The 10,475-nt window shown below is 46.8% G+C and overlaps 1 protein-coding gene across 1 annotated transcript in view; it reads left to right on the forward strand.

Annotated features, from left to right (window-relative positions):
- LOC121610294 (IgGFc-binding protein-like) overlaps positions 1-10,475 on the forward strand; it is an 18,290-nt gene extending 7,815 nt beyond the window's left edge. Inside the window, exons 12-28 of the mRNA XM_041942327.1 lie at positions 105-681; positions 926-1,509; positions 1,636-2,203; positions 2,656-3,227; positions 3,348-3,909; positions 4,004-4,203; positions 4,394-4,529; positions 4,633-4,964; positions 5,044-5,617; positions 5,718-6,310; positions 6,396-6,963; positions 7,901-8,451; positions 8,539-9,094; positions 9,169-9,368; positions 9,633-10,010; positions 10,103-10,370; positions 10,453-10,475. Of these exons, the coding sequence (XP_041798261.1) occupies positions 105-681; positions 926-1,509; positions 1,636-2,203; positions 2,656-3,227; positions 3,348-3,909; positions 4,004-4,203; positions 4,394-4,529; positions 4,633-4,964; positions 5,044-5,617; positions 5,718-6,310; positions 6,396-6,963; positions 7,901-8,451; positions 8,539-9,094; positions 9,169-9,368; positions 9,633-10,010; positions 10,103-10,370; positions 10,453-10,475 (7,242 nt within the window). The remainder of the gene's footprint in view (positions 1-104; positions 682-925; positions 1,510-1,635; positions 2,204-2,655; positions 3,228-3,347; positions 3,910-4,003; positions 4,204-4,393; positions 4,530-4,632; positions 4,965-5,043; positions 5,618-5,717; positions 6,311-6,395; positions 6,964-7,900; positions 8,452-8,538; positions 9,095-9,168; positions 9,369-9,632; positions 10,011-10,102; positions 10,371-10,452) is intronic.

Raw genomic sequence — 10,475 nt, forward strand, 5'->3', positions numbered from 1 at the left:
GTTTTTGTACAATGTAGATACGGTGATAACTACAGGGGTTAAAATTGGGTAATAGTACACAAAATGTATTGCATAATATATAAAATGTGATGTGCTGTCTCCAGATAAATGGTGAGAAAAAGCTGCTTCCTATGACTCTACAGTTTGGACTTGTGAAGGTTTATCAGAGTGGCACGTTTGTTGTTGTGGATACAAGTCTGGGCATCCAAATTAAGTATGACTGCTCTCATATTGCCACCATCCTCCTCCATAATACAACAAAAGTCCATGGCATGTGTGGCAATAATAATGGCATCGAAGAAGATGACCTCAGGACCCCGCAGGGTGAGGATATCGATGCTACAACGTTTGGCTGGAGCTGGAGAATTCCTGGTCAGGAAGCTCGGTGCACAGCAGATTGCGGAGATGCATGCCCACGCTGCTCTGCTGAACAGCTACAAGAGAAACGCGTAGCCAATCAATGGCTCTCCCTGCACGAGTACATTTGGTCACCACAAAATCCATTTCACTCGTGCCGTGAGGTTGTTAGCTACGCTAAAATCTCCACAGCAGTGAACATATTTGACCTGTGCTCTAGTAATGATGCTCAGAAAGCCCTCTGCCGGATCTTGGAGGCCTATGCTGCCGCCTGCCAAAATGCCCTGGTTCAGATCGGAGAGTGGAGGAATAGCACCTTCTGTCGTAAGTTCATTTAGTGTTAAACTTTATCAACTGAACAATTTTAACATGTCCATTAAAAATTGGATATTTTTTACATGCTGACGTTTGCATATGCAACTACACTAAAACCCTCAAAAAGATCCTAAATATAATTTTTTCCCCACTTAACATGAAAACTGCGGCTTCTTTTGAGACGTGTACAGTATCAGGAATGTGTGTGCAGATTTCCTCCATATTGCTGATCGTTCTCCTTCTCTCCTATAAGCGATGTCCTGCCCGCTGAATAGCCATTATAGGTCCTGTGGCACAGCTTGCCCTGCCACGTGTCAGGACCCATTCGGTTCAAGGTCCTGCACACTGGCTTGTGTGGAGACCTGCCAGTGCGACTCAGAGTTTGTCCTGGATGGCAACACCTGCGTCCCCTTGTCCCAGTGTGGCTGCACTCACAATGGCTACCATTACCACAGCAACCAGACCTTCTGGTCGGATGAGAAATGCACTGAACAGTGCGTTTGTGACCCCCACACCCACCAACTACGATGCTATTCGGCTTCTTGTGGCCCAGAAGAATACTGCGGCCTTCAAGATGGTGTCAGATGCTGCGTGCCGTACCCTCAGCGAACATGCATGTACACTGGTCATCACATTGTCACCTTTGACCAGCATGACTACGATTTCCATGGCACCTGTTGGTATCAGCTAGCCGGTGTGTGTGGACAGAAGCAAGGCCTTGAAGCCATTCAGATTTACATACAGACTGACGGACACCTGGAGTCAGCACACCATGCCCTGGTCAATGTGAGTGGAGTGCTTGTGAAGCTAAACAGCAAAAACACTGAGACTGTAGAGGTGAGTGCCAGTATGCTTTCATTTTCATAAAATAGTTTCATAGTTAAACCAAACTTCACAAAGAGAACTTTTGAAAATGTGCTGCCCAGTGCTGACTTTCTAATGCAGTTTTGGCACCCTCTACAGGTCAATGGTGTCAGGAGGAGCATGCCCTATCACTTCGGCCCCACTGCACTGGTGTTCTCTTTGGGGCTGCACACTTACATCTACAAAGATGAGGGCTTTGAATTTAGTCTCAGTGTAGATGGCATAGTTAGTGTAAGCCTCTCCAGCAAATACGCTAATTCTACTTGTGGCCTGTGTGGTAACTTCAACTCTGATCCTGCTGATGACCTCACCGCAAATGGCACTCAGGAGCATCTCAGTCCTGAGCGTTTTGGAAAAACTTGGAGAAGTGGGCAGAATCCTTGGTGTGTGGAGGGCTGTCTAGGAGGAAGTTGTCCAAAATGTTCATCTGAGCGTCTGGTTCGCTTCTCTGACCCGGAGGCTTGCGGGAAGATTCTGGAAGTTAATGGACCATTCAGACACTGTCATGGCAAAGTGGACCCCTCCAGCTTTTACAAGCGCTGCGTCAGTGACCTGTGTCTTCATGGAGGTCTCCAGCCTGCCCTGTGTCACTCCCTGGCAGAGTATACGGCGGTCTGCCTTTCCCGCAAGGCTACAGTTTTCGCCTGGAGGAGTCCTGGATTCTGCTGTGAGTGTTAATGTTCTCCCAGCTCTGTTGTGCAGGCGAATGAAATTAATATCCTCTACAGTTGTTGCTGTGCTGCTTGGAGATCAGCATCATTGCACACCAAATGAAATATGGAGAGTGTGCAAATGCCATCTCATCATGTTTAGATTGTTTGTTTTGATATTGATCACATAACACGAGGAAAAGAGAATGGAAATTATCTGCACACAAATCAGATATATTCCTGTAGGTACTTAAAGACTGTAAGTTTGTTCCCTTGCGTATTTATTCCAGGTTAAAAAAAAATGTACAAATTAGATACAGTGTGCAGTGACTGTGGGATTGAAGTCACAACCTTTCAGGTGCTATTGGACCACTAGATGGTACTAATGCATCACTGGTCAACCCTAACCTTTACAACATTTTCCTGTCTTCCCACCCTAAATGACTGATGTCTCCCTGTGTCTCTACAGACCCGTCCTGTCCCTCCAGTACCAGTTACAACATGAGTTCTGCCTCTGTTCACCTCTGCCTCGGCTGGCAGAATAAAACAGTAGAGGTGCCTCCAAACACTGGGGAGAATTGCCAATGTGAAGCAGGTTTAGTTCGCAGCGGCAGCCTCTGTGTCTCTCCAGAAAACTGTGGCTGCTTTCAGCATGGAGAATACCTCAGGGCAGGACAGGAGGTGTCTACATGCGAACAAAGCTGTTTATGCCACGCTGGAGGACACATGACTTGTCGTAATGTCTCCTGCAGAGAGGATGAGGAGTGTAAGCTTATTAGGGGTGTTCAAGGTTGCCATCCCAAACCGAAAGTGGCACACTGTTCTGTCGATGCGTCCCAGTACACCACGTTTGATGGACAGGCGTTTGAATTTCACGGTTCATGTAACTACACCCTGGTGCAGACGTGCTCTCTCAAGAAACTGGATATGGAGCCCGTTTTGATAGCTGCACAGGGCAGCCGTAGTGAGGGCAGACAGATCTACCTGCAAGTTAATAAAAAGTATTTAAAGGCATCAGCAGCTTTTCCGGGAAAAATTCAGGTAGATCATGTAATAATTTCACCACCTTCAACATGATGTATTCTATAACATATCTATTAGTATGTGTGTGTACAACACACAAACTGTATATTATGTTTAAAACTGACTTATTTCACACAGGTGAATGGAGTTTATGAGAACCTGCCTTTCTCACAGAACAATGTCACTGTGCATCAGAAAAATGGATGGATAACCATTAAGGCCCCACAGTCAGTCGAGGTTATTTCAGACCTACAAAACCACATCCGGGTCAAGATCTCTGACCTTTTCCACCAGTCAACCTGTGGCCTTTGTGGGAACTACAACGGCAATCCGTCAGATGACCTGCAGCTGCCCAATGGCACTGTGATCTCTGATCCTGGCGTGTTTGGGCCATCATGGAAGCTGTCAGATAGTGAATCATCCTGCAGCGACACATGTGACAGTACCTGTGAACTCTGTCAGTCCCCTCTGCCAGAGTATACCTCTGAACTGTACTGTGGCCTTCTCACCCATCCCAGCGGACCCTTCTCTTCTTGTCACCAGTTGGTGTGTCCATGTAAATACTACCCCCTCTGCATGAAAAACCTTTGTGTTGCAGAAGGACAACGCTGGGCCCTGTGTGATGCACTCTGGGCCTATGAGGCAGCATGTAAGGAGGCAGGAGGGATAGTTGACCCCTGGACGAACGCCACAGGCTGTGGTAAGTATGACAGCTCAGTACGTCATTTAAATTAAATGTCATTAAAATTTCAAATGATTAAATCCAGTGAAATATTGTCATGTTTATTTTACAGCTTATCAGTGTCCTCAGTTCAGCCACTACAGCCACTGTGCCAATGCCTGCTCCTCACTGTGTCCTGAGATAAGCCAGGCGGTGCAGTGCCCCGGGGACTGTGAGGAAGGTTGCCAGTGTAATACTGGACACCTTTATGATGGCCGTGCCTGTGTACCAGCAGAGCAGTGTGGCTGCGCACAGGACGGAAGGAGGTTTAAGGTCAGCATTGAACACTGTTTTGTGTTCAGTCTAATTAGAAAAGCTGTAATTTAGCTCGTCCTACATTTTAACTTAAATTAGACCATTTCTGTTTGCAACATTTTAATTAAGAGTTGTATTCAGATAAATATTTTACCTCCTCAGTAAACACATTCTAATATTGCTTTTTTTTTCATGTTTCTATTTTAAGCCCTCTGAGAGCAAACTGCAGCAGAACTGCACTGTTAACTGTACTTGTGGGCCTCCTCTTGTCTGTGAGCAACATTCATGTCCTCCACTGCACAGCTGTTTAGTTTCAGATGGAATCATGGGTTGCCACAAGGATGGTGAGCAGAAAAATTGAAGAAATATATTTTTAGACATGTATTTGCTCAGTAGTGAACCATTACTTTTCATGTTACTAAAATGACTGTATTTTCGTTTAAACAGAGCAAAACCCAGATCCGTGCGAGGGAAAGTGTGATGAAACGGAGAAGTGTTACTTGAGCAGCGGCATGCCTGTCTGCGAAAGCCGGCAGGGTCTGTGCTGGGCCTGGGGAGGCCAGCACTACCACACCTTCGATGGGCTCAACTTTAACTTTGAGGGTACCTGTACCTATCTGCTCATAGCCAGCAAAGGAGCAGCATATGATCTGGCACCCTTTAATGTGTCCAAGAAGAGTGACTGCAATGGCAGCAGAGCCGTGTCCACCGTACAGGTGGTCACTGTACAAGCTCATGGGTTCATCATCAAGCTCGGCGGTGAAAAGGGCAGCATACATGTAAGTAAATGTCAGTTTCTGAATGACAAAGCTGCTTGAGTTTTCTTTGTGTTACTAATGAGTCTCCTTTTACTTTCAGGTTAATGATCAAGTGACTTCTATTCCTGTTAATCTGTTACGGGGTAAGATCCAGGTCTCTTACAAGGAAGGCAAAGTTCAACTGACAACCGACTTTGGCTTGTATGTAGTCTTCGATGGGAACGCCACTGTTCTTGTTACGCTGGACCCACACTACAGGGGCAAAGTCTACGGGCTGTGTGGCAATTTCAACGGGGATCGGCAAGATGAGCATCCTGTAAATAAGTCTGGTCCCTCTCCCGCAAAGACAAGCGTGGAGCTCGCTCAAGCTTACCAGCTCTTTGATGGGGACCATAACTGTTGTACTGGCTGTAAGCAGAGCTTGGGTGAAGTGACGGTGCGTCCAGATCTTGTCTCTGAGGTCGTCTCTAGTCACAGGAGGCAGTGTGCTGTGCTCAGTGGTCAGAATGGTCCGTTGGCGCACTGTCACAGTCGAGTTGATCCAGAGTCCTTCTATGAAGGTTGTGTAGTTGACCACTTGCATAATGAAGGGTCAGAAGTTCTTCACCAAGCCATACATTCATATTCCATAGTTTGTGAAGAAGCTGATCGCTTCCACAGTGACGTGACAGTTGGTAAGTAGTTGTAGTGTAAGAGTGCATGAGAGTGCTGTATCATGTATGATACAGCTAAAATTTTCTTGTGAGTAGTAAATGACACAATAAATCTTTTCAGATGTGCACTGTCCACCGAACAGCCACTACAAGACCTGCGGCTCAGCCTGTCCCTCATCCTGTGAATTTAATGCCACCATCTGCAATAAGGCCTGTGTTCAGGGCTGCTTCTGTAACCCTGGATTCATAAGGAGTTCAAGTGGCTGTGTGCGTCCACATCAGTGTGGCTGCACAGACTCCAGAGGCAAATACCACAGCCTCAACTCAACTTTCTGGACACCGGACAACTGTGGCCAGCTCTGCACCTGTGGACCGGCTACTGGGGAGGTCCACTGCCGTCCAGCCCAGTGCCCCAGAGGAATGCTCTGCAAGCAACTACATCACAAGAGGGTGTGTCAAGCTGAAAAACCCCAGAACTGTACCATTGTTACTGGGCTGCATTTCACAACCTTCGATGGATATCATTTCGACTTTAGAGACAGTTGTGCATATTCATTAGTACAAACCAAGTCCAACCTAACTGGACTTACACCATTCAGTATCACTATCTCTGGCGCAAGCTGCCACAAAAGGCTTTTTCATAGCCTTAACTTAACACTCTCGATCTATGGTTTGGAGGTGATAGTGAGAAAAGATGAGCCAGGAAAGGTTTTGGTGAGTTCTTTAACAAGATCTTATTGACAGCCTTCAAAATGAAACCACTGAGTGCAATGCTAATGATTCTGTTTTTCATTCTCAGTTTGACGGACTGTCTAAGCCCTTACCGTACTCACACCAGACAGGCCGTGTAAATGCATACCGCACACCTTCATCGCTCACCATTCACACTGATGTAGGATTACAGCTGATCGTCTACAACATCGGCACTCTGATGGTCATCCTTCCCAGCAGTTACAGCTCTTCTGTCGCTGGTCTTTGCGGGAACGCCAATGCTGACCCTAATGACGACCAAATGATGCCCAATGAAGAGCTTGCCCAAAATCGACTGGAATTTGCCCACAGCTGGAGGTCTCAGGAAGCACAGGCCTGTAGGCCCAACTGTTCTTCCAAGCTGAAGCACTGCCCCGCTGAGGCCCAGAAGCTGTTTGAAGGCAGTGATTTTTGTGGAGTGCTGTTGAATGAGCTAGGACCATTCGCAGACTGCGCCTCAGTGTTGAGTCCCAAGCATTACTTCCACAGCTGTGTTGCAGATTCCTGCTCTCATGGCGGACACTACTCGGCGCTCTGCAATTCCGTTGCATCTTACGCAGCTGCCTGCCAAGCTGCTCGGCTGCCCGTCAGGCAGTGGAGGAGTGACACTTTCTGTGGTGAGTGTGGTTCGGTCTGTTTCTTCATCAGTTCAGTTTTACACAGCTGATTAAGGTGTCCAGCTTTGCAGACTCAGACATTTAATGTGTGATACACATGTCAGTTTTGATTCAGGGCTCTCCACTGTGAAATTGCCAAGTGCTTTGTTTTTTTTTTTTATGTAAGGCAGCAATCATGCAAACGTTGAAGGAAATGCCCACAATTGTCTGCAATCCACAACACTAACAATAAAAATGGGATCGGCAGAAGAAGCCTGGAGCAGAAGCGCACGCACACACACCAAAAGAGAATAAAGAATGAGTTTATATGTATATTGCTCATTTCCAAACTGGGGGTGTTTGAATTATGATACAGCTTTTCATGTGTCAAATATTTACATCCGATCTGACAGCAATATTTTGCCTGTAAATGGAAGCAAAAAAAATATTACAAATATTTTCAACCTCCTTATATGGCTACAGCAAGTATTGTTCTCACAAGGCTTTGTTCAACACATCAGTGTCGCATAATTACACTATGAAAGTTGATGGGCTGAGTGTGAGGAGTCCATGGGGGGCATTTTTCAATTGGCTTTTGCATGAGAAGTTCCATCCATCTTCTTCCGCTTATCCGGAGCTGGGTCGCGGGGGCAGCACTCTAAGCAGGGATGCCCAGACTTCCCTCTCCCCAGACACTTCCTCCTGCTCTCCTGGGGGGACCCCGAGGCGTTCCAGGCCAGCCGAGCAACATAGTCCCCTCATAGTTCTTAGATTTCCTTTTTTTTTTTTTTGTTCTAATAACTTCTCATGCAAGGTTTTCAACTTGCATGAGAAGATGTTAGAACAAATATCTATTGGATGAGAGTATGTTGATTTGTGTTTAGAATGGGATTTATGCTTATAAGGCAGTAAGTTTAACATGTCTTGTGGGTTGAAGTACTACCCTCTCTCCCTTCAGGTGTGTCATGCCCTAAGAATAGCCACTATGAGCTGTGTGGACCACGATGTCCTGTTGTGTGCCTTGGACTGTCCTCTGCAGCAAAATGTAGTGGAGGTTGCGAGGAGGGTTGTCAGTGTGACCCTGGCTACGTACTGAGTGATGGCCAGTGTGTGCTTGTTTCTGACTGTGGCTGCATGCATGAGGGACAGTATCACCCTGCTGGCCACTTCTACTCTGAGAAAAGCTGCCAAAAGTGTGACTGTGAAAAAGGACAAGTGACCTGCAGCGCCATGGAGAACTGCTCAGTACAAGGTGGCCTCTCCTTGCAGTATGGGGTGTGCCAGGTGTTTGCTGGGTTTGGCTACATCACTTTTGATGGAGTCATTCTGCCTCACCACGGAGCTTGCACCTACGTAGTGTCAGCCCTCTCTTCTAAGGCTATACATAATTATACTCTGCTACTTAGCTTTAAAAAGGAGAGGAATGGCATTTTTGCCATCAGCAGACTAGTGTTTCATTTGCTTTCACTGAAAGTGTCCATTGACCCTGAAACTCTATGGAAAATAGAAGTAAGTTTTGCAATCAGTTTTAATTTATCTTTCAAAGTCGAGTTTTAGAAAAGTCGTTGCAGCCTGACATGGTCTCTGTGCTTTCAGGTGAACCGAGAAGAACGCAGCGTGCCTTTTGACAGTGGGGAACTTAAAGCATACCAAGCTGGCAACAGACTGATTATGGTCACGCGGTCTGGGGTGGAAATCGACTTGTCCTCTACACAATACCTCAGGTTAACTGTACCGCAGGTACATGACGGCACAGCATCGGGCCTGTGCGGGAACTTCAATGGAGACGGGTATGATGACTTGGAGCTGAGAAAAGGTCATCTTGCCCAAACCTTTTCGGAGCTTCTGCACAGCTGGGCAGAGGTAGAGCCTCCTGGACAGCATTGCACTGACACTTGTGGGAGAGAGTGCGAGGAGTGCAGCCTGACCCCACACGACAGCATGATCTGTGACATCCTGCTGATGAGAAGTGTTGCATTGAACCGTTGCTCAAACAGTGGGGTGGAGCGTGACATTTACGTACGTATGTGCATTAGGGCAGTGTGTGCTGGGGCAGGGCACATGGCTGCATGTCTTGCACTAGAAGCATATTTAGCAGCCTGCCAGTCTAAAGGAATTCAAGTAGGAATGTGGAGAGAGAACACTCCCTGCGGTGAGTGAATAACCTTGATCATGTTTTAAATCAAGAGTACATGATCCGCTCTGATTTGTGTTTACTGCCTTCAGCTTTGCAGTGTCCCGACCGCAGCAGCCCAGGAGGGTGCGTTGATTCCAGCTCCAACTCATGTCCTGCTTTGCTGCAGCCTGGTTCGTCAGCAACTGGCTGTACAGAAGGCTGCCAGTGCCACTATGGAAACGTTTTTGATGGGGCTGAGTGTGTACCTTACAATCAGTGTGGGTGTGTTCTTCATGATATATATATCAAGGTAAATATACAAGCTTAATGCGACAGTAAATGCTATGACATTCTCAAGGGAATGTTATCTGCAGTAAAGGTACTGCATTAAAAATGAGAAGTATAATCATGGAAATGTAATTAAAGTATTAAAAGTGCTCAATGCCCCTGTGATTGTTGTACTATCATATATATATATATTTTATTATTGCTCATTCATTAATGTGTAAGATGCATTTTAATGTTGTTCATTTTTAATCAGAAATGCTTCCCCCCCCCCTTGTCATCTTTTTAGATGGATGAGCAACTTTACATTGAGGACTGCACCCAGAGATGCTGGTGCCACCCTCTGAGTGGGGTGATATGTGAGCAGGCAGGCTGCGGTCCAGGACAGCAGTGTGCTCTGAGGAATGGTTCCTGGGGCTGCCACGACAGACCTGACGCTTGCGAGCTCAGGGCCGGCCTCCAGGTCTCCACACTCAGCGGGCAGCAGCTGATCTTGGAACCTCGGTTTTCTTACAGCCTGATGTCACTCTGCAATGAGGCGAGCGTGCAGTGGTTCAGCGTGGTCTCTTACCACGGACCTTGTGATGGCAGCTCTTCCAGGCTCGTCACTGTGTTTCAAATCCTCCTGCGCGAATCATCATTTACCGTACAGGATGGCACCGTGAAGGTTTAACTCCACTTTAGCTTTTGATGGCCATCATCTGAAACATGCGTTAGTGCCAGTGGTTGCTCTAGCTAACTTACTGTTTCACCCCACAGGTGAATGGACACTTTGTGTCCCTCCCTCACATTTTGCCATCAGGGGTGTCCCTGTCCTCTGGTGTGAACCAGGACAAGTCAGAGGTCATAGTGGTCCTGAGGAGAGACGCTGGCATGGAGTCAGAGCTGGAGATAGAAATTGGTATTACCATGCTGACAGTCAAAGTCCCTCTCTGGTACTCGGGGAAGTTGTGTGGTCTCTGTGGAAACCTTAATGACCTCCACTCTCACAGTTCAGTCAGGTCATGGGTTCTCCCTGACTTTCCTGGTTGGTGAGTAACATTTGCCACAATACTAGTACTGTGTGTGCACTAAAGAATTTAGTCATGTCGATTTTTCTCTTTCCACAGTGGCTTTACTGGATGATGGCTGA

Source organism: Chelmon rostratus, chromosome 8 (genome assembly GCF_017976325.1).
Source record: "Chelmon rostratus isolate fCheRos1 chromosome 8, fCheRos1.pri, whole genome shotgun sequence".
In the NCBI taxonomy this organism is placed as follows: Eukaryota; Metazoa; Chordata; class Actinopteri; order Chaetodontiformes; family Chaetodontidae; genus Chelmon; species Chelmon rostratus.